The sequence below is a fragment of the Geotrypetes seraphini genome, chromosome 15, assembly GCF_902459505.1.
Source record: "Geotrypetes seraphini chromosome 15, aGeoSer1.1, whole genome shotgun sequence".
NCBI classification, from domain to species: Eukaryota; Metazoa; Chordata; class Amphibia; order Gymnophiona; family Dermophiidae; genus Geotrypetes; species Geotrypetes seraphini.
Genome location: NC_047098.1, coordinates 25890879 through 25915227, shown reverse-complemented (window position 1 = coordinate 25915227; position 24349 = coordinate 25890879). Strand labels below are relative to the sequence as shown.

Sequence of the window (24349 nt, the reverse complement as noted above, 5' to 3'; positions counted from 1 at the left end):
GAAACAGCTGCTGAGCTTCTGCAGTATTGTGATGTATTTGGTCCCGTTGACCATTCCATCGCTGATGTGCAGACATCCAACACCACTGGCACTCATGCAACCCCAGACCATGACCTTCAAAGGATGCTTCGTAGTGAGGTTAAGGCACTCAGGCTTGAACTCCTCTCCAGGAAACCTCCTCCTGTAGGTGTGGGCCTGGTTACCAGACAGGCAAAAGGTGCTTTCATCGCTGCAAAGCACTTTTTCCCACATTTCACATGTCCAGCTTGCGTGCTACCATACCCAAGTGATCCAGTTGCGCCTTTGGACTTCAGGTCATCAGTAGCTTATTGCGTACTTTGCAGTCCCACAAGCCAAACTGCATTCACTGGAAACGAGCTATTGATGAGCTGATATGACATGACACTGATCTGATTTCTCACGCAGTAGCTGAGGTGAGGTCAACTTGCAGTTGGCCAATGAAATGTGTCAAAGTGCATAGTCTTGGGATGATGCAGAAGTATGTGGACAACCAGACCGAGGCTTGTCTACCACTGAACCCATCACTTTTTTTCTTTTGTACAATCTTTACTACCGTGGTGGTTGTAGGGATAGGAAAGGGATAAAGTTTGTCCCCATGTCCTTCTCTACTGTTAAGTCCTCTTTTACATCTTTGACCACCAATCGCGTTTCAGAATTTTCCTGTAGTTACTACAATCAGGATTTGTTCCTACAATTTAAAAAAACAAACAAAGTATGTTTATCCCAATACTGTAATGTTGAATCCCAGTTTGTTTGGTGTTGCATTGACCTTTTGGTGTGGGTTATTTGGCCCCTCTTCATTTGGAGTCTGTCTTTCACCCCCATTACTATTGTCTACATTGTCAGGGTCAGCAATTCAGCTTGTTACATCTTTTTAAACATTTATGAATAGTCTTGGATTCACTTCTTTCTTTTGATGTTCATATTGTATTGTTGGTGTAACAAAGAAGCAAAATATGAGGGTAAATCAAAAGTAAAGGCAAACTACATTTAACAGCTTTAATAGAAGTAACTGTGAGCAATTGAACATATGAGGTCTGTTCAAAAAGTTCTAGGACAGTTTGATTTATGCACCAACAGGAAGTTCTTTTGAGATGCTCTAAGTGGCGTTGAGTAGCTTGAACTCCTTTTTTCCCCGTTTGTTATCTGTTTTCATCTCCAAGCTACAGCCGTTTTTGTGATCAGCTATTTTTCATCATGTGTGACCTCAATGAGCAGCAATACAGTGTGAAGTTTGGTTTTAAATTGAGGTTAAGACCACTACAGAAACTTATGAAATGTTGAAAGTGGCTTATGGGGGAACATGTAATAAGTCATGGAAGGTGTTTTGAATGCACCAAAATTCACAAATTTTGCGCAAAAATGCAATGACAGTTCTTCCCCAGCCACCTTATTCTCCTGACTTGGCCCCCGCTGCCTTCTTGTTTCCTAAACAAATTCACGCTGAAAGGAAAGCGATTCAACATCATTAAAGACAAAACAAAATTTGACAAGCAATTTTTTTGGGTGATTCCCAATGATGTGTTTAAGGACAGTTTCCAGAAGTGGAAATGATGTTGGGAAAAGTGGGAAGGAGAGTACTTTGAAGGGGACCCAATGGAATAAGTTGTAAGATTGTTTAATACGTTTTTATAAAATCAGTCCTGGAACTTTTTGAACAGACCTCGTATCACTTTTCCACCTACAACAAATGTGTCATCTTGGAAAAAAATAATTTCTACTATACTGATGCTTTGAACATCACACTTCTGTTATAGGAATGTTCCACTGTGCTGTTAATGTGTAGGGTACTGACATATTGCTTTGCTTTACAGAATCCTGGTTCCAGGTTTACCTCATTACTCTACCATGACAATCATTTTACCATAGTTGTACTGTTACAATGGAAGTTGTTCTGCTATATAGTACCTTGAATAAACCTCAATAAAATACCTTGTTGTTCACTACACTGGAAAGAAACCACAAACGGCAGCAAAAAAGTCTAATAGACTTTCAAAGTAGCTCACTCTGTCTAACACACTAAACTTACAATGATATCATATAACCTGTGAAGGGGAGATCCTCAGTGTGAAGGCTAAGCGAAAGGAGAAAATTTTCCAGCGCTCACATATTCTGGTGAAGGTTTAGTAACCTCCACCTGCACACCATCATCGGGTCCCTCCCATGTGATAATAATAAATCACAATTTCACAGTGCTAAAGTAAAGACAGAGTAAGATACTCTGAAAGTCCCCCCACCCAACTCCCAGGTGAAAATAACAGCAGACTTAGCTTGCAGACATAGTCCGAAGATGAAATCGATGGCGGGGCACAAGAACCCACTGTCAGGTTCAGGTTCTACCAGCCCTGTTTCGGAGACTCTGGGTCCCTTCCTCAGGAACCTGTAGTGTTGAGCGGACAGCAGTCATTCGGCCATAAGTGGCAACAGAAGCAAACAAGCTGGCAAAGGGGGGAGGGGGGGTGTTCACTACACTGGGACCACAGGAAGAGGTTACACATGTTTTATTTATTAATAGCAAATGACACCAAACTTTCTTACCCCCTGAAGCACACTTGGTATACAGCAGGGGTGTCCAACCTTTTGGCTTCACTGGGCCACATTGGCCGAAAAAAATGTTTCTGGGGCCGCACAAAGATGCAAACGCTGCAGCAAGACACAGGAGGGAGCCGCAAGATGGTAAACACCCGGGGGCAGCAGAGGAAAACACTGCATCGCCCTCGACCGGGGCCGCACAAAATACTTCACGGGGCTGAAGGTTGGACACCTCTAATATACAGGCTTAACATATAAACCAAAACCTCCCACACTTCTTTTTCAGATCAGCACTGCAGCCATTTTAATCTGCTCTATAGAACAGGCACCAGAAGATATGGCACTCGATTCCACCCTGCAGTAAAAGCAGTACATGCGGCAACTATTTCTAGTCATTTATTGCTTCTCCAGTTCAGGCCACAATCTTAACCGTGTTCAGGAATGTACAGAGATAGGAGGCAGGGTAGTAGAGACCTCCAGCAGGCACGCTGGTGAAGCTTGGAGTAGATGGGTCTGGATAGCATAAGCCCTTTGGCACTAGACATTGTAAGATGATGACGACACACTGCCCCCGTGCCCTGTCCAGTTGGTGTGGATAAACTGGCCTGGCTTAGAAAGTAGTTCATAAGTGTGGGCTCCAAAGTAATCACGCTGGGCCTAGGATTTAAACACATCAAAGATATAATGTTAAGTTTTGTTTTTGTTTTTTTAAAGAAAAACACTTCATCCTTCAAAATTACATAGCTCCATAGGTTGGACAAATATGCAGGGCTGACCAACCATTAGACAATAACAGCCTGCAGTCAAAGATGAATGGAACAGTCTCCAGAAGAGGTGGTGGAGACAGAGACTGTCTGAATTCAAAAGGGCCTGGGACAGGCACATGGGATCTTTTGGAGAGAGAAAGAGATAATGATAATGGTTACTGCGGATGGGCAGACTAGATGGGCTATTTGGCCTTTATCTGCCATTATGTTTCTAATAGCCAAAAACTAGCAATACAAAGATTTACCTGCATGGAAGGTGGGCAGTTTTCAAACAAACAACCCCCCCCCCCAAAAAAAAAAAAAAAAAGGTTTGACTAGGGCACCCAATCCCTCTGCACTGACCCTGCAAGTAAGGTTATACATATACATACTCTAATCCTGTAGTTCCCCACAGCAAATAGCTCAAAGATTACTCTCCCCCAAATATTTTAAAGCGGTCTGTCTGCTAAAAGCACACTTGATTTTCAGGAATCCTCATATAAAGTTTTCCCCCAAGCAATGATCCTTCTTATAAACAGATCTCATTGAGGGTAGTAGGCAAGCTGTTTTTCATAGGGTCCTTATTTATATGCAACACAACTTTAAAGTGCTGACATTATATTCACAAAACTTAACAAAATCTATGTGCCGAGAACCTTTGTCACCATCTCTTAAATCTAGGCTTGCTTCTGTGCAAGAAACTACCCAACCCCTCTTTGTCCTGTATGTGTCTAAATTAGATTGTAAGCTCTTCTGAGCAGGGGCCATGTATTGCGTGTTAAATGTACTGCACCGTGTATGCCTTTCAGCGCTATAAAAATGATAAATAGTAGTAGTAATAGTTCAAGAAATGCTCTTGCTAAGTACCGACATAGCCTCAACCAAATAAAACTTCACCATCAGGAAGTCAAATCAAGCGTGAACTAGTAATTTCAGCCACGACCGATTGCTTTTTCTTCCCCCACTACAGCTGCTGCCCCTGTTTCTAGGCACCCAGGAGCCTCACCTGGATCAAGTTGGCAGGTAGCATTTCATGCCTGTAGCCATCATAGAAGGATAGCGCTGTAGTGAAGCAAGGCATGGGAATACCCCTCTGCACACCAGTACTGACCACACGCCGCCACGACTCCTACATGAAATAAAAGCACTGGTTAAGTATTGCAGCACTGTAAAACTGCCATAATGTTCTTGCACCTTGGTGATTTAGATTTGGTGCATTAAATAGGAAGCCCCCCACCCCCTAGCACGTTCCGTAGAAAAGCTCAATCTGTAATTATGCTGGCTCTGTGAAAAAGCAGCTGTGCTTAAAAAAAGTAATTGGAATAGTCATTCTGGTTTTTTAGGGATTTTATTTCACCACTCCGCAAAGACTCCAAGCTGCAAACAGTGTGAAATTCTTGCAGCTCCCAAAGCTGTGGTAACCCAATGGTATCTGTGGTCCTGCTAAAAAAAAAAAAAAAAATGCCAGTATTTCAAGAAGTTAGTGCTCTTAGCAGCTCTTCCTTGGGGTGGGGGGGGGGAAGCAGGCCATGAAGTTCAAGCAGCGATTTCCTTGTAAATTTAGAACCACAGGGCCCCCAAGTCTTGGAGATCCAGTGCTACACAAGGAGGTGGTGGCAGTTAAACACTGCTCCTATGATTCTTGCTTGCCAGAAGTGATGGGGGGGAGGGGGGAAGAGGGTGCAGGTGCGACATCTACAAAGTTTGCACAGGGTGCTAAATGCCTTTGCACCAACTCTGGCGCTCATACTTTATAAAATGAGAGATCAGATGCGGTGCAGAATTGGCACTTATCCATTTTCCAAACTGTTATGTAGGACTGCAGTATTGCAGAAGAAAATGAAGGCAACTATGAACATAAAAGCTGCCATACTGAGACAGATTGCAGGTTCATCAAGCCCAATATCTTGTTTCTAACCTTGGTCAACCCAGGTCATAATACATGGCAAGATCGCAAAGAGTAAAACAGATTTTATGCTGCTTACTCTGCTAATAAGCAGTGGATTTCTCCACATCTTAATGGCTTAAGGACTTCTCTTTTAGAAAGTTATCCAACCTTTTTTAAATCCCTGCTAAGCTTACTGCTTTTACCACATTCTCTGACAACGAATTCCAGGAGTTTAATTACACACTGAGTGAAGAAATATTTTTTCCCAGCTGATGAGGACCATTCCTTTCCCTCCCCCAGCTTTTGATTTCTTTTGATTTGGCAAGCTGCCCATATTCTACAGTGGACAGAGAAGATGGGTAAGAGCAGATGAGAATTATCCACAAAATGTATTGGACATAAATTCATCACCTTTTATGCTCCCTAAATTGGCCAACAGTGGTTCAAAGCTACCGGCAACAGGCACGGGCCAAAGTAGCAATGCAGTGAGCCAGGAAATCCTAGCGGAATGTGAACATCTTGGAAAAGAACCGAGTATTAAGTTGCATTATAATATGTCTTGCACCAAATAAAAACCTCTACGTCTTTGAATAAACCTTTTTTCTGCATTACAGATTAATTTCATTATTAATTAAAAGATGATTACATCACATTATTTCAACTAGAGTTGCAGATTTGTGAAAATACTTGCACAGAATGTTTCCTTCCAGGAATAAAAAGTATGTGGTTTGAGCTTCATGTCTCCATATGCCTTCAGCTTGACATTGAAGCTAAATGCTCACTATGCCATTTTGGCCTCTCAGCGGCCCCCTCCCTTTTCTTTCTCACCTGGCATCGCTCCATCTCTTTCTTGAAGAACTCATCTAACAACAGATTCTGAAGATTTGCGTTCCTATCAAATGCTTCTTTAATTTTGCCCAGGAATACACTGGAAAGAGAGCATAAGGATTATACTTGGTAGGGTGGAGTTGAGGGTACAAATGCATGTTCTCTCAACACCTGCAGGAGATGTTAGGTAGAACTATACAGATGAAGAACAGTACACAGAGCCCTCCCTGTTAGTGACGCGTCTGAAGATTCCAGACAAAAAGAAAAGCAGTTTTCCCTTACACCTTAGATTCTCAAGCTTTAGTAGAGGCAGTCTACCCGTCAGTTATCCAGAAACTCCAGAAGAGCAGATAGTAAAGTTGCTCTCATTTAGACAAACTAATCCCTTTGCTTTGTCTCTTAAACAGCTCTGGCCTGCAGCGTGCCAGCAAGCAAGAGAAACATGCAGCTCTGGGGAACCAGAACTTCAGAGAATATGAAGATGAGAGACGGCACTCTCGCCCACAACTCTGGACCCACCTGCGTATAATGCAGCCACCTCTCCACATCATTGCAATTCCCCCATAATTCAGTGTCCAGCCAAACTCCTCTGCAGCCTGGCGGAACAGAAAGAAGCCTTGTGCATACGAGATAATCTTGGAGGCATAGAGAGCCTGTAGGAGAGAAAGGAAGCAAGGTGGCAGCACCTTAATTAGTCAGAACCATCAGGAACGTGCCGGGTTTCTTTTTGCAAATTACAAAAATAATAATAATCAAGCAATATTAAAGTAATTCTGATTGGAAAATAAGGAGCAAATGAAAATTAATCACCACACAGTTGTCCCCAAATCAGGAAATACAAAAAACTGGTCAAAGTCCTCAAAAGTGATGATCCAATCCTATAGAAGGACATTAAAGGAAATTCTTTGGGTTATCTCCTCTCCCCCCCCTCCCCCCCATGAACTGTTTACCTTTGTTCATTGGCAAAACACTGGCGATCCACAAAGGTACCCGAGTGACACTACTTACTCTGCTGTCTAGATTATGTACATCTAATGTGTAAACTGACAGCGCTAAGCCGTCAAGAGGCTGGTCCCATATCATAAAGTCTGTTGCCTGGAGGTTGGCCCCTTCTCCATCACAGCTGTAAAAATATATGCTGTTGGCCTGTGGATGCCGGTGGGATGGGGAGGGGGAGGTTCTCAGTTCAAGGTTTCTAGTTGGTGATCTAGCCTTTCTGTATGTTTTGTATTAGAGGGATGAGGTGAAGGCTTTGGGTGGATTGCTGGGAATGTGATGCTGGGAATGTGATGCTGCTTATGTTTGGTTTGTATTTTGAAAAAATTTCAATAAAAAAAGATTTTGTAAAAAAAAAAAAAAAAAGGAAAAATTCTTCTCATTTAAAAGTGACCAGTAAATAAGACAACTGCATAACAAAAAAGGTGAACACCTTAAACTCTATTCTATTTACTAATTTAACTCAGCTGCTAGAAAGGGAGATAAGTACGTTTTCAGAGGATTGGTATACATTACATTTACAAGGAAGTTTGAGGCAGAATGTGGCCCCTAGATGAAGAACTCCAGGCCGTAACAGGAGAAACTTGACTGTTGCTTCTCTCGATAAGTCAAGAAAAACAAAAAAACTTCTACATTTTAAATAGTTTTGTTCTATTCTTAAAATAAGATTTAAGGCTGGTATCCTTTACCCAGCCCTGACCATACAAAGCCAGAGGCCTACATACTCACCTTGCGGATGTCCTCGAGGAAAACTTTCTTGTCACCGCTGAATGGACTCGGTTTCGGTCCTTTCAGGTGCTTGCTGGCCTCAATTCGCTCACTCTTCAGAGACGATAAACAGCGCGCAAACACAGCTTCTCCTGTGCATGAAAAGAAGCAAGACAAGACAAGACATTGCTAATTTCCTATGCACAGTAACAAGATTGCCCTTTATCCCCTTGTTGATTTTAATTATTTGCTGTCAGCAGAAGGCATCCCACTATAGGAAGCTCCACACAGGACAGTAAAATTCCCTTTGTGTGGCAAGAGAGAGAATTCTACTACCATTCTCCTCCCCCTCCCCCCCATTAAAAAAAAGCTCTGCTAGATAGAACAGTTCTGGAGCTACAGTGAGAGCTAAATAATCCTCAAAGGGAAGATTCCTTACCTTCCAGCATTATTTATTTATTTTAAAAAACTTTATGAATCGCTTAAATCTAAGCGATGTACAAAACATTTACATCCACAATTTCAAGCACAAGCAAACATTGTAAAATACAGTAAATAAATAAGTCTTTTTCCTCAATACAGAATTCTTTAAATCTAAAACAAATAACCTCAGAGTTAAAGAAAGGCGTCCACAAATAATTGTGTTTTTAACATTTTCTTAAAAGGACACACAATCTTTGCATAATCTGGCGTCACTCCCCTGGGGAACTTATGCAACCTTTAAAGCCTTTACAGGGACCATGAGCCAGCTGTGCAGCTCTAGGGTCTCCTTGCAGAGTTCAAGAAAGGTCAGCATTATAGCAAGACGTCTAGCAGCAGCCACCTGCAATGTTCTGTGTGATAGCATCTGATATTCTTTGTCCTACTAGACCAGTCTAGCCTTAGATGGCCTAGACTAAGGTAATCATTTCCTGATGGAGGGAAAGCTTAAGTTGCTGGCACACCTGGAGGAGGGGGGGTCGTATTTTTCTTGTAAAGCCAGCAGAGTGAGAACAGAGTTTCACTGGCATCACTAGTATAAAAAGAGACGCAGCCCTGGAACTCATCAGCATTTTTCTGCCTCCAGCATATGGTACAGGATGAACTGGCACAGTAGGATTCTGTGAAGGCGGCCTGACCCCCTGGGATACAGTCTGCAGTCTACAGCCTTCTGCCCCATGACCAAGTCTTTAGATAAAGAGAACTTTTAGGGAATCAGTCCACAGACTTTTGCCTTAAGTGTGGAGGGTCGTTTTCTCCTTAAGCCCTCACAATTGGCCAATGGGTTTTAGTTGGGTGCAGCCGAGCTAGAGATGGTCTTTTTCCCTTCTCAAACTTCAGTTACAGGATTTTGGCCTACAGGCCTAATTCCTATGGGATGGTGTCATCTGCTTGGAGTGGCAAGCATGGTCCCATTTGAAGTCCCCTCCTGGTCACTGCCTCTGTTTGTCCTCAAACTCTAACTTCCCCCCACCCAGCTGCCTGCGTATCACAAATTTTATTTTTAAACAAAAAATAAAATTTTTTGTGTGTCTAAACAGGCAGCACTATGAGGGGGGAAAGTTCTTAAAATGGGAGAGTGGGTAGCAATGGTTTCACCACAGGAGGATGTAAGGTAGAATGGTCTGTGCTGTGATGATATAAGATCATCACATACAATCATACCCAAGTCCTGCTCCTCTGTCCTCACTTTCCTTCACTCCTGCCCGTGCAGAACCACTGCAGAGATTAGCTAGCAGTTATGCATGGGCTGAGGTCTCACCAAAGTCTTATACATAGACACACCTTCCTTCGCTCCTGCCCATCAGAACCGCTAGCTAATCTCTGCAGTGGTTCTGCACGGGCAGGAGTGAAGGAAAGTGAGGACAGAGGAGCAGGACTTGGGTACGATTGTATGTGATGATCTTAAGGTGGCCAAACAGGTTGAAAGGTGATGGCAAAAGCTAGAAGGATGCTAGATTGCATAGGGAGAGGTATGGCCAATAGGGGGAAAAAAAAAAAAAAAAAAAAAAAGGATTGATGTCCCTGTATAAGACTTTGGTGAGACCTCATTTAGAATATTATTTTACAATTCTGGAGGCCGCACCTTCAAAAAGATATAAAAAAGATGGAGTCAGGGCTACTAAAATGGTGCTTGGTCTTCATCATAAGGCATATGAAGACAGACTTAAAGATCTTAATCTGTCTGGAGGAAAGGCGGGAGACGAGAGATAAGATAAGAGACATTTAAATATATACATGATGTAAATGTGCATGAGTCGAGTCTCTTTCATTTGAATGGAAGCTCTGGAATGAAAGGGCATAGGATGAAGTTAAGAGGTAATAGGCTCAGGAGTAATCTAAAGAAATACTTTTTTACAGAAAGTGTTGTAGATGTGTGGAATAGTCTCCTGGAAGACATGATGGAGACAGAGACTATATTTGAATTCAAGAGGGCCTGGATAGGCACATGGGATCTCTGAGAGATAACGGTTACTGCGGATGGGCAGACTAGATGAGCCATTTGGCCTTTATCTTCCATCATGTTTCTATGGATTCTATGAAGGTGAGCTGGTTAGGTTCTGCTGCAGCAAAGCAACCCCAAACCATGACTTCCACCTCCATGCTTCACAGTTGGTATGAGGTTCTTTTCCTGGAATGCTGTATGCCAAACATGTCCTATTTTCTGGTGTCCAAATAATTCAATTTTAGACTCATCTGTCCATAGAACACTATTCCAGAAGTCCTGGCGTTTGTCTACGTTCTCTTTGGCAAACTTCAGTCTGGCCCTGATGTTTCTCTTCAGAGAGCAAAGGTTTCCTCATTGCACACTTCCCATGCAAGTTAAATTTGTGCAGTCTCTTTCAGATTGTAGAGGCAAGCACTTCCATATCAACAAGTAGGAAGAGACTGCTGTAGGTCCCATGATGAAATTTTAGGTTTTTTGGAGACTTTTTAGCATCTTGTGGTCTGCTCTGGGGGTCAACTTGCTTGGACAGCCAGACCTGGGTATGTTGGCAGTTGTTTGGAAAGTCCTCCACTTGTACACTATTTTCCGGACTGTGGCATGGCTAATGTCAAATTCTTGCAAGATCTTTTTAAATCCCTAACCAGACTTATAAGCTGCTGCAATCTTCTTTCTGAAGGCCTGACAGCTCTTTTGATCTCACCATGGTGTTCACTCTCACTGCAGCAGTCATGAGCACACCAAACTAAATGTCTGAGGTTTAAGTAGGACAAACCTCCTTCAAAATGCTGAGTAATGATGTTCACCCGATGTGATTTGAGCCACTTTAACTAGGTGTCCCAATTTATTCCTCAGTTAAAACACATTTTTGTAGATATCTTTTGTTTCATGAGTAAATCAAGGAAAATGTTTTATTTATACCTCACTTTATTTTCCAGCACGGGCAGTGTGTCTGGGAGGGAATGCATGGATGGGAGAACATCTCAGGGGAGGAGACATAGGCATCCTGGGACTGTCGGCCAAGTCTCTTCCCTGAAGAAGCCCTTTCTGGAAACGTCAATCGCTCCTTCTAAACTTACTTGCTCCACTTCATCACTTCATCATGCTTCTATTCTTTTCTCTCCTCTCTTCTACCTTCCAAAGTATTTAGATCAATGCTGTCTTGTTAAAATGTTTATTTTATTTTTATTTTTCCTCTAACTCTACTTTTCACTTCTCTATTACCCTCCAGGTACTTTAGTTAGATTGTGAGCCTTCGGGACAGTAAGGGAATTTTTCAAGTACCTTTCTTATTTCTAATCTTTATGTATATTTTCTGTAAACCGCTTAGAACCTAACGGATGTAGCGGTATATAAGAAATAAATTATATTACATATTACATTATATTACATATTACATTAAAAAAAAAGATTTGATATCAATATGTGAACATTTCTTAAGAAAGAACTGAATATTTCATGGTGTCCTAATTTTTTCACGATTGTGCATGGTAAATGTATTTAGAACATAAGAAGTTGCATCCGCTGAGTCAGACCAGAGGTCCATCGCACCCAGCAGCCCGCCCCCGCGGCGGCCAGTCAGGCCCTTCATTCCCCTTTTTCCTTCTATCTATTAACCTTTCATAGCCCTTTCTCTACCCCTATCTGTATCCCTCAATCCCCGAATCCTTCAGGAATTTATCCAATCCCTCTTTGAAACCCCGTAATGTACTCTGTCCTATCACAACCTCTGGAAGCATATTCCAGGTGTCCACCACCCTCTGAGTGAAAAAGAATTTCCTAGCATTGGTTCTGAACCTGTCCCCTTTCAATTTCTCCGAGTGCCCCCTTGTTCTTGTGGTTCCCAATAGGCTAAAGAATCTGTCCCTCTCTATCTTCTCTATGCCTTTCATGATCTTGTATGTCTTTATCATGTCTCCTCCGAGTCTCCGCTTCTCCAGGGAGAAGAGCTCCAGTCTTTCTAACCTGTCTGTGTATGAAAGGTTTTCCATACCTTTTATCATTCTTGTCACTCTTTTCTGAACCCTCTCAAGAATCCCATGTCCTTCTTTAGGTACGGTGATGTTATTTCTCTCTTCTCCAAAGTGTGGGCTATGTTGTCCTAGTATTGTTCTTAGAATGTCTTTTTGTTTGTTTAAATTGATATGCAGCCTTAATTCTTAGAATGTCTTTTTGTTTGTTTAAATTGATATGCAGCCTTAATTCTAAGTCTTAATTGCTCGATTAATCAAAATTAAATTTTTTTAAGTTGCAAGATTGCATAAACTGGCCAAAAGATGGTTTTATTTTCCAGTATACTTCTATAGTAATCCTGACAATGTTAGGCTAATCCTTCACCCTCCCCTTTCCAAAACAAGGGTGAGGTACAGCTCTGCATAAACTAGACATTTACAAGACTATCATCTATTACCTAGAAATCACCAGTTCCTTTAGGAAATCTGACCTTCTGTTTGGCTTTTTAGCAGTTCGTGTGAAGGACAAGGGGCTTCCAGTAGCCACTGGAGCATTGCATTAGACAGCATTAGACAGCAATTGAAACAGTTTGCATTCTCAACCAGGTGGTTCTGCAATGTTTTGGTTCTCCATTTGATGAGATCTCAGTCAACTTTTTGGGTATAAACCAGAGAAGTAGGTCTGAAAAGCAGCAACTTGGTTGCTACTGCATTCTTTCAAAGATGTCTAGGTCTTAAGTGACAATAGCTTTGGAAAGGCTATCTTGGAGAGGGCTTTGTTTCCCCTTTGACTCTGAAGGATAGGCTTTAAGTGCAGCCCACTCATCTAGATTGTCTAGAGGATAAAAAAAAGGTGACATTTACTCTTACCTGGTAATTTCCTTTCCTTGAGTGCTGCTGGACCACTCTAGGATCCACCCTGATGTCCTTGAATTTCAGGTCCATCACTATGTTGTACATAGCTTCCTGGAGAGCAGATTGATTTCAACTGTTTCCATGTTTTTGATAGTATAAAAGATTGCTGACACATCAATATGCTAATGCAAAAGCTAAGGAATGTCACTAGAATCTTCAACTTCTCTGCCATCATCTGCTAATAAGGAGATATAATCCACTGGTTTGGACTGGTCTAGCAGAGATCAAGGAAAGGGAAAAAAAAAAAAAAAATCACCCTAGAAAAAGTTCTCAAGGTCTGTAGCAACTCCTTGGGTGGAGAATAGAGAGTTGCACGGGGACAGAAATCCCACCCATCCCCGCCAGGATTCTCTCCGTCCCCGCTAGGATCCTCTCCGTCCCCGCCCGTCCCCATCAGGATCCTCTCCGTCCCCACCCATCCCCGCTAGGAATTACCTCCATCCCCGCACGTCCCCATAAAAAGCAGCAATTACTTCCGACAGGATCATCAATTCCACAGTTTTTGTGTTTGCGCTGCTTTTTCCTTGTGGAATCTCTTTGATGGAACCCTTTTTTGTTTTCTGTTCAGTAATTAACTTATAAACCCCCTCTTTTACTAAGGCTGACGTGTCCATTATATTATATGGACGAACCCTGCTTCCAAAGCCTTCCATCCCTGTGGGAGTCCCATTGGCTAGAGGGGGGGTCCCCATGGGAGTCCCGTGGGTTAGGGGGGGATTCCCGCGGGATCCCCGTTCCCATGCAGACCTCTAGTGGAGAAGGGTCAGGGAGGTGTAACCATGTATTCAAATTGAAAAGGCACAAAACACTCACCAATAAGTGTGACCGGCACTCCAAACTCCAGGGCAGAGATGGCAGTCCATTTGCCAGTCCCCTTCTGTCCAGCTGTGTCCTGGATCTTGGGCAGCAGGTGCTTGCCATCCGTGTCTCGGAACTTGAGGATGTCAGCAGTGATCTCAATCAGGAAGGAATCCAACTCAGTCTTATTCCACTCCTCGAATGCCTTATGAAGAAAGATCTTTTACTATGAATGCCGACACCTAAAATATTTCCTCTGTCCCATGCAGAAGCACACTAGCCACCTCAGCCTCTCGTAATTCACTTCCCTCCTTCCATACTGGTACACAACAACCCCTCTACCCCCTATGCACAAAGGTGTGGCGACACCCATGGCTGCCAGCTCTTCTTCATCCCATAACAAATGGAACATACCAGTCTTCTTACCTTTAATCAACAAAAGAAGGGGGTATAAAGGATAATTAATACAAAATCTAGTAAATGATTACATCACATCATTCAGGATGAAGACTTGAAATAACATCCAAGTTATAAGAGGTCTCTTTACTGAGAACAATGCATCTTTTATGATATTTCAGCCCCTTAATTAACTAATTTATTAATTCATTTATATATTAGGGTAAGTGTGTGCCCAAAACAAGTTGTTTACACGACTGAATTTGGGTTATCAGTAATAGATTTTCTCATAAAAAAAGAAGTTAGATACCAAATAAAAATTTATTACACTAGATTTTGTATTAATTATCCTTTATACCCCCTTCTTTTCTTGATCGATGATAATTTTTGTGGGTTGGATAATTTGGGAAATGATCCGTTTGTTTATTAGTCTTCTTACCTTTGCCATTTCATCCTGCTCCATGCCCAACACATCCTTCATCAAGTGGTATGCCTCACAGATCAACTGCATGTCTCCATATTCAATTCCATTGTGAACCATCTTCACAAAGTGTCCTGCACCTTCTTCACCCACCTGCCAAAAGATGACACAATGGAGGTGTGTAAACAATTTTTATTGAATGTCAATAAGAAACAAAGCACAGTCTGTTCAATTCTTTTGCATCGAATCAACAATAAAACTACCCCATCCCCTAGAACCTCCTCCTCCCCTGTAAGAAAATTGAAAACAAAACCAATTAATATGCAAAAAGCTGGACTCTTATGACTCTCTGTGATTAAGTTCCTTCTGTTACCTACCCTGAAACACCCCCACCCCCAAATGTCTTACAACCTGGGTGGGTAGGGGAGGTTCATAAGGTAAGAATTACATGGGAAGACAGTTAACATGACTTCATATCTTAGTTGACAAAGTTTGTATATACTCTTTCTAAACAAGCCAACTTTAGATACCCACTTCTCAACAAGCCAACTTTAGATACCCACTTCTCAACACAATCAGCATAGTCAGGAGGTGGGATAAGATCTTCCAACATGTCTCATCAAGTGCAATATCAACACAGGATCTGGGGAAGGAGTGTTAAAGAATTCCCTGATCTTTTTAACCTGTCCCTACCAAGAAACCACCTTTATCCAAAGATCCAATATGAGCTCATTGTAAATATACAAGCTCATCAGCACTAGAAGCCCAATAATGCTGTTGTATATAAAAGGCCAATGCCCTCCCTGCTCTGAAAGTATTTCATGAAGACAGCGTTTGGGCCCAACGCCATACCTGGTTCAAAATCTAGATTGCCCCTTATAGGGGGCATATTATCATATTTAGCTCCAGGTTGTCATGAAGACTTCAATATGTTGCTTTTTAACATGCAAAGGTAACGTGGGACTAGCAGCTTACATAAGATAAGATTGCTCCATCCATTGCATCTGACCTAGCTTCCCCCCCACAAAAGCAAAAGATATATAAATCATCCATATCTAGAATCCAATCTCTGATACGCTGGAGAATATATGCCTGATTATACAATCTGATATCTAAAAGACCCAGGTCACCTCTATTCCTTTTTCCAAGGAATTTTACAAAAGACAGTTTTGATTTTTACTCCCCCTCCCTCCCCCAAACAAAATCTTGTTAGCGGTCCCCGCAATATCACCAAATCCTTTAACAACAAAAGGAAAGGAGAGTCTGGAGGGCTAAAAGGCACTTTGGGAAAAGAGTTATACAGAATAGTGGTCTGTTACAGCGGCGTTAAGCTTTAGAAAGGGATATGGTGCCTTGATAAGACCCCTTCGGGTGAAACATGTTGGCGGTATAAATCCCTGAAAGCATGACCACAAGTTTTAAGCTAAGTATTTAAACTATTTATACACTAAGGTGCAAAAACGTATTTATAAATTTAATAGCAAAGTATGGAAGATCCGGTGAGGAAGTAGTACATAAAGCATGACACAATGAATTTGTACGAGTGCCAGGTGGTACTTCTGAGAATCTATAAATGTTCTACTAATACAACTGTCATTGACACCACCTTCCACACCCATTACCAAATTGTTAATTTAATATGTAGCATGAACAATATGCTCCCCTCTACTCTAACCAAAACAGTACTGCTTTAAATTGCTGAATGATACAGGAACAAATCTGTAAATGGAGTTTAGAAAAACAGCAGCAAAATAAGGTTACAATGAGATTTTTTAAAAAAGAGTTCCGTCCTCCATCCATCGTGACTAGCTCCATGAAGTAAGAGGCACAGACACACATCTGCCGCCAGAGGAAAGGTTCACCTTTAATCAAGTGATGTAAACCTATCCATCGGTTTTTCAGAGCATTATATCTATATCCTAGGGATCTTTCACCATTATAAGTACTTACCCAGTCACAGCAGGGTTCATTCTCCACTTTTGCAGCTATACTTTGGAATATGCTTTTGATGTGGGGCCTACAGAACAAGAAAAGCAGGGTAAGGTATGCCCAGATCTTCAGAAAGCTCTCATGAAGCAGCTGTTCACTACTGTTAACCCCACTTCCACCCCCTCTCCCTAACATGGGTCTCATACCTAAAGCTGAGCATATCCACCCTAAAACCAGTTCGAAGCCAATGTCACACACACAGGCTAAGAAGACAATGATCCAAAACCTAGATACAAAGGGCCTACAGTACATATGCAGGGCTGATTTCCTCCCCACCTGCTCTCAAATACAGAACTACAGCTTCATAAACAAGTGGTTATTCTATCCTATGTCTACCTTTTCCAAAAATATAACCATAGCCTCTGGTCAATCAAGCAGAAGGAATTAGTAGCAGTAAGCTGCAATAAGCAAGTGAACAAGATCCAACCAACCATGAGCACTGCAGCCCGGACACAGTTATACACTCCTCCCTCTGTATTCACGGGTTTAGGATTTGTGACTCTCTAAACCACCCTGCCTTCCAGACCTCTCCACGCCTTCCTTTTAAAGCCTGGTGGTCTAGTGGTGAAGCTGGGCAGGCTTTAAAAGTAAGGTGTGGAGAGGTCTGGGAGGCAGGGGTGGTTCAGAATCGGCCCTAAAATTAGTCACAAATTTCTCTTATTCATGAGAAGGCTATGCCCCTAACCCTCACAAATATGGAAGGGGGAGTGTACCCCAGTCCCCACTGCTTCTTCCTAAGAAGAGCTGCCAAATCTATCATCTCCAGGGTCCATATGGCACCTTTCCAGCCTTCTTCCAGTCACATGATCTACAAGAGTCCAGTGGTGTTCATACTAATGCCTAGACCATACAGTATCCAGGGTACTTACCAGGCTTCTTTAGCACCTCCTGGCATGAGGGAGGGGCCATATCTGGCACCATCCTCTCCACCACTGACTCCACTTCCTACAAATAGAATATCCTTGGCCTTCAGGTCTTTACACCGCCTCTGCAAAACAGCAACGCATGTATCAGAACAAAGCACAACTATTATAAAGGAAAGGTCTGATCTGTGTCAGAAACAGATCCTCCCGACACCTTAGGTGCTTCTTGCCATGATAGCATAAAGGAGAGGTAAGGCCAGTGGTCTGGTTGGACTACATTTTAGTGTCTTAAGGGGAGGGATGGAAATTGTGGGGGAAATGAAAAGTGAGACAAGCTTGGTATAAGGTTATTTTGGAGAAATGGGCAGCTTTAACAGTGTTTGGAAAGAATGGGGAGGAGACCCAACTGAAGAGCTAGTTTATGATCTGTATGGGGCATCCCTCCCTCATGCCAGAATATACTAAAAAGGGCACGGGGTGTTAGTGGATAGTTGCATATAGTTGTCCCAATGAGAATAGTCATTCAGAGGATTTAGTATTTAATTGCCATATGAGCCCAGAAATGAAGGCTGTGGAAACTGAAGGCTATGGGGGGGGGGGGGGGGGGGCGGGGATGAAGACAGAAGAGACAAAACAAAAAAAACACTGCTAGTGGAAAAATCTATTTCCCCTCTCCACTCTCAATTATTCAGAGACTCTCCATTTTCCACAACCCTATTAGTTTAGAGCAGAGGTGTCAAAGTCCCTTCTCGAGGGCTGCAATCCAGTCGGGTTTTCAGGATTTTCCCAATGAATATGCATGAGATCTATTAGCATACAATGAAAGCAGTGCATGCAAATAGATCTCATGCATATTCATTGGGGATATCCTGAAAACTCGACTGGATTGTGGCCCTCCAGGAGGGACTTTGACACCCCTGGTTTAGAGTATGAAAAAAATATTTAGTGTGCTTGCAGAAGTCAGCTCCCATACAAAACTTAACCTCTGTATATCCTGTCACTGAACATACCCTGGATGAAACCTTATATCCAGCTCTACTCATTACCCATACAAAAATGAGTTAGATGGCTAGATTGTCCTGCAGTAGCAGAGGAAAGTACTATAAAACCCACCAGCCCTAGGGCCAGCTTGGCCTCATAGCAGTTCCTTTTCTTTTTAACTTTACCTACAGAATAAAGAACAGAGCTTAGCTCCTCAGTACAATCCCTACCCACTGGGTAAGGCACACCGATATAAGAGTCAAGAGTTACTTACACTACTGTCACTGTACTCTGAATTCCCTCCATCAATGATGATGTCACCAGCTTCCAACAATGGGACCTAGAGAGAGAGTTCAATGTCAAAAGCTGTGGAGAAGACTCAGAGCCAACCCTGGGACGTTTTGTAAAGTTAAATAAAAACAGCTGAGCTCCAGAGAAATAAGACCATTAGCACTCGGAAAACAAACTGAATGGAGAAGGAAAGAGTGCGATAAAAACGTGAAAATGGAGAGCTTCCAAGAGAAGCCCAAAAGACAAGCCACCAAGTACAGAGCTATTGACCTAGCAATTCAAAGTGGCACTTCCTCCCTACCAGAGTGAAGAGCATGTCCCGACACCCCCTTACCAGACTAGTGATGAAGTCATCGACAGCCTGGCCTGCCTTCACCAGCATCATGACACGCCGAGGCTTCTTCAGCTTGGAGACCATTTCCTGCAGGGAGCGAGCACCTATCACTTTGGTGCCTTTTGCCTCATTAGCTAAAAAATCATCCACTTTGGAAACGGTCCTGTTAAATGCACATACCTGCCAGGACAAGAAATGACAAATCAGGAGGCAGCATGAAGCACACAAGCCAAAACATCCATCCCAGAATCTCAGGTACTGAATCTGTCTATTAGGATGGTAAAATCAGCAGCAACTGACATTCTGACACTTCAGTTACACTTAGGAGTATGTTTAATAGAATATGACAAGTTTTTACACTTACCATACCTTAACTGCACCTTGGATTTTTCACTTAAGTACAAAACCCATGCAGTAAGTGAAGGGAGCATGGTCAGTATCTGTCCTGCATTTACCAGGCAGGTCTTGTTAAACACTTTGGCAGACAGAATGGGTGCATTCATGCTATCTGCTGAGGCATATAAAAGAGGACTCAGCATGAACAAAGGAAGTTCTGTAGCCTTGGCACCGCAACTTGACCCACTCCCCAGTCAGTCCCCCCCCCCCAGTCAGTCCCCTCCTTAAACACCACCTCAAGGTATACAACTGGGGGGGGGGGTCCCTAGTAATCTAGTGGATAGCACAGAGGCACCTAGCACAGACTTTGCTCCTGACCTATAGCTGCTGTAGGTTCAAAATGGCAGCTGTGACAGAACAAAACTCCTGAATCTAACTTTTCTTCGTACTTAGAAATGGACATTTGATAGGCTGGTGTATTTATAAGTTAGTTAAATGCAAACTTCAATAAAAATAAAGTTTCAAAATTGGAGCTGTAAGACTAAAGTGGTAGTCTTGCAGTACTACTGCTAGGAGAGTCAATTTGCCATATAGGGAATATGCCCTTATACAGCATATTGTCCAGCAGAACTACGAAGCTATCACTAGAAGTGTGGGGGGGAATGGTTTGTGAAGCTTTGGATGAAGTTGGTCCAGTGATAATCAACATTCAGCCAGCTGTACAGAGGATGTGGTATTCCATGACCCAAAAGGCTCAGAAATGAGTTTGGGGAAACTAGAACAGGCCTGGAGGAAGTCAGGGAAGGCAGTGGATAGAAAAAGTGGAAGAACGTAGCTAATATTCAACACACAAATATTGTTTTTTATGCAATAGATGGATGTGCCATGAAAAGACCCTGGGAACTATTTAACCCTTTATTTGGCATTGTTGCTCAGAAGCAACATGTGTCTTCTATGGTTCTTATGGGAGATCTGCATCTCCAAATGCCTGTAACTTGGCACTATTGCTCTCATTCAATATCAAGTTACATAAAGCAGCCGTTTCACCATCTGCTAATTAAAGGGTTAAAGCACTCACTAAATTGTGAGGGATGGGGCAGGTAAGCCATCAAGTGGAAGACGAGGGACTAGAAAGCCGATGTTCTGGTTGATCTTTTTATGGTAAAAGCTCAATGTTAAAAGAGGAGATATGGCAGATGTGCCAATTAGGGTAGTTAGTGTGTAAACAGATGGGTTAAAGGGGGAAACAAATTTGGGTCTGCATTGGAGAATTTTGCATGAGATAATGAAGATGAAGTTGAGGTAGTTATTGGGTATTTTGAGGAGCACCTTTTCAAGACTAGATCTGACCTCCAAGGCCTTATTTAAGAAAAAGCCAGAAAGGATGGTTGTTGCTCTTAGTAAACTGTTCTCTGTCACAAGGTTGTCTCCCTATGAGATTGTAGGAATCTGTTGTAACTGATTTTGAAGATTGGGGGGGGGGGGCATGCATACATGACCATTCTTTTAAGCCCATTTTGAACCAGCTAATGCTAGGAAAGGCATCACAAAGGAAGCGACAAAGTAGGGTCTTTTTTGGAGGGCTATACTTTATTGGATGTGGGGCTGACTAGACTTTCCCCAATATTGGATCTGATCATTCCTGATTCAGCAGGGGCATTTTAGTCTACTAGTCTCCCTCAGTTTGATGACATTTGACCTGGTGGAGGTATTGATCAAACATTGTACACAGCTGGAGCTGAGGGGAACATTCAATCATGAAGTCAAAGTTTCATAGGTAAACATAATAAAAGAGGTCTGGGCCAAGCTGTTAGGGATGAATCATCCCTTGGGGATCTCCTCTTTCTCCACTATCATTTAATATCTACTTGCAACCATTGGAGGATGCTGTGTGCAGCTTTGGTATGGTTTGCCTACATTGATTATGTTCAGCTCTTGATGCCTTGGTATAGTGCTATGCAAGGGGCAATTAGTCATTTGAATCAGTGTTTGGTGGCTGTAAATTCAGACTAACGGAGAGCTTCTTGGCGCTAAATGTAGGAAATCCAACATGTGTGTGTCCAGGTGGGGAGGGTTACAAAGGAGGAATTGAAAGTGCTTTCTATGACCAAGAGAATAGCTATTCCCTGGGAGGATTTGTTGAGAGTTTTGAGAGCGTGGTTCAGATACAGATCTGGCAGAGGACCAAGATTGTTTATATTTTTTACTAATTTATTGATAATACTCTGTCTGATGGTTTACAATGTTAAAAAATGAGCAAGGTTTCTTCAGATAAATGGCACAAACATTTTATAAATAAGTAAACATTAACCCACAGCTAATGCTCAAGACGGAGATAACTGCTTGCAAAATCCATTCTGTAACACACAAAAATAAAATTTCCTTTAACCCTTTCAGGACCAAGGGACATATTTGTCCCATAACTTTAAAATCCTATAAATTTTGATTGGGATAGTCTACAGTTCTAAATTTGATATGTACGGATTCCATATGATACTGCCTTTATGTAAACAAACTGGTTCCGACATTCATTCATTAGCGTCGTTGCTAGATTGACGAGAAGATTCACTTGCCACACTGTCCATAAGCCAGAAGTGTGATTTTTTTAAATAAAAATAATGATATTTCACAAAAAAAAAATCAATTTTTTGGCATCTGCAAGCCCTTTTTACCATAAAAATGTCGTCAAAACCACAAAAATTGGCCTACGATCCTTATGGTCCTGAAAGGGTTAAACATAAAGAAGTGTGTTGCAAAACTGTTCCATCAGAAGACTGGAATTCTCATTAGCGTTCAAATCCCAGCCTCACTGATCAATACTGATTGTAGTTCTGAATCACAAATAATTTTTGCTTGCAATCCCTGTTGAGTCAATCCATAAGGAAGTGAAATGAACAAATCTGTCATTGCAAAATCCAGAATTTACTAAGAAGTTTCCTCCACTTCCTGTACTCACCACAAAGCCATGATCGTTCATATTTAAAATCAAATTCTGACCCATCACAGCAAGTCCAATGAGAGCAATATCAGCTCTGAAGGGGAAAAGACAGGACATTAAATAAAATTAATATGAATATTAGTCAACATCTCCATATACATCATAATGCCAAAAACAGAGGGACACAACAGGTATTTGTTTTTTTGTTTTCAACTTTCTAGACTTCCTTAGCCATTTCCTTTCATACATCAGCATACCAATGTGCTGGAGAATAACAGGATCCACCCACTACACTGGCACTAGGTCTCCACTAACTGATAGATATAATTAGGGAAACACAGGGGTACAAATTCCCTAATGACTTCTGCCTTTGAGGGGACACCAAGACTTATCTGTGATTAAGCAACACCCCCTACTCCAGGCCCAAAGTAGTAACTAGCATAGGTTAGGGGCTTTTTTTTTTTTTTTGCTTAATAAGAATCCACAGAGTAAGGGAGCATGGGGTAGGCATCTACTCAAGAGTGGAAATAGCCTCATATGTTCTATTTCCATGCAGCCTATGCAAGACAGGCACGGCACTCTGAATACACCATGTCACTCCCTGTTCTCATATGCAAGCTTTCCTCACCTACAAGATTTCTTCTGGACACACCTATCTGCAAAGTATAAGACAGAGGCCAAACAATGGGCACTCCTGGTGTCAAGAGTCCCATAATTAGACTCCCTTGTCTTTCCACCCTGCAGACATGATTTAACTTAAAGACCTTATTAGGCTGTAGCTTCAAGAACCAAAAGGAAAGGGAATGGGATTTAATATACATATAAATAGTCTTACAGAAAGGTGATATATAAGTGCCACATACACTAGCAACACTATCCAAAGAATGATAATATTAAGGATATAGTCGTAGTCTGATGTTGGCAGGGCTCCCCTAAATGATGCAAGTACTAATATTACATTAGCCCCCATCCTCCACCATTCCCTGCTCCCTTACCCCCTCCACAAATAAAGTAAGAATTCAATATTCCCGTCCCAAATGGCACGGTAGTAATGACCCATATGAGCCACAATGATCGGAGGTACTAAACATATCACAAATCTCCCGTCCTTAGGTAAATTGAAGGCAGCTGCTTAATGCTGGGGATGCTCAAGCACCCACAACGCTTGTACCCATGCACAACCTTTACACCAGGGGTCCCCAAAGTCCCTCCTTGAGGGCCGAATCCAGTCGGGTTTTCAGGATTTCCCCAATGAATATGCATTGAAAGCAGTGCATGCACATCGATTTCATGCATATTCATTGGAGAAATCCTGAAAAGCCGACTGGATTCGGTCCTCAAGGAGGGACTTTGGGGACCCCCCTGCTTTACACCAACCAAGACCTCCCCGTTCCATAGCCCCCGACTCACTGCGCCATGATTCCGAGCCTCTTTACTTCCCCCTCGACAGCTTACAGACGACCTGATCGTGAGAAACCACCTTTCAAGTAGGTAGAATCTGGCGTCACCGCCCACTTTTCACATTGCGTTTCTACTGGACGGCTCGGCTAAGGAGGCGGGGAATTGCGGGCACTTCCTGGCCGATCCCCAGCGGAAGTGCTAAAGCATTGCAAGGCAAAGGCTCGAGCTATGGAACGTCGACAGACTCGTTCCTTAAAAAGCACCGCGGGTGGACCTTGCGGCTAATAACGGGGTTCTTTTGTACATCATCCAATTACGAATCATAAAATGCACTCTATACGTAGTACAGCGGTCACGTAATCGCCTAGATTGCCTCTTCTCCACCTGCTGTCATGTCCCATCCTTTTAGGTCGGAAGCAGAGCACTTTGGAACAACTAGATAGTCAGATATAAAAAGAAAAAAAAAAAATGATGGTGATCACATATATGATGTTTTTGGGTAATGCCCACAGTGCGCTTTAGGGTGCACGCTGCCTGTGGGATATACCCGGGTGAAAACCTAAAAGAAACTTCCCCCCTGAAACTGATAA

At 42.3% G+C, this 24349-nt stretch overlaps 1 protein-coding gene across 1 annotated transcript; it reads right to left on the bottom strand.

Annotated features, from left to right (window-relative positions):
* Nucleotides 1-2087: 2087 nt before the first annotated feature.
* PGD (phosphogluconate dehydrogenase) lies at nt 2088-23999 on the bottom strand. The gene is made up of 13 exons (XM_033922769.1): nt 23769-23999; nt 22377-22452; nt 19085-19264; nt 18734-18799; nt 17485-17603; nt 16577-16643; nt 14645-14779; nt 13825-14014; nt 7741-7871; nt 6535-6668; nt 6016-6115; nt 4306-4428; nt 2088-3210 (listed from the first exon to the last, which is right to left on the bottom strand). The coding sequence occupies exons 1-13, from the start codon at nt 23774-23776 to the stop codon at nt 3091-3093; spliced, it is 1449 nt and encodes a 482-aa protein (XP_033778660.1). The 5' UTR covers nt 23777-23999; the 3' UTR covers nt 2088-3090.
* Between the last annotated feature and the right edge of the window lie 350 nt (nt 24000-24349).

Coding starts and splice junctions, on each gene's coding strand:
- PGD (XM_033922769.1), bottom strand. Junction 14,015..14,644: donor AGCAGGATGAAATGGCAAAG/GTAAGAAGACTA, acceptor TTTCTTCATAAG/GCATTCGAGGAGTGGAATAA. Junction 6,116..6,534: donor GGTGGCTGCATTATACGCAG/GTGGGTCCAGAG, acceptor CTCTCTTTCCAG/TGTATTCCTGGGCAAAATTA.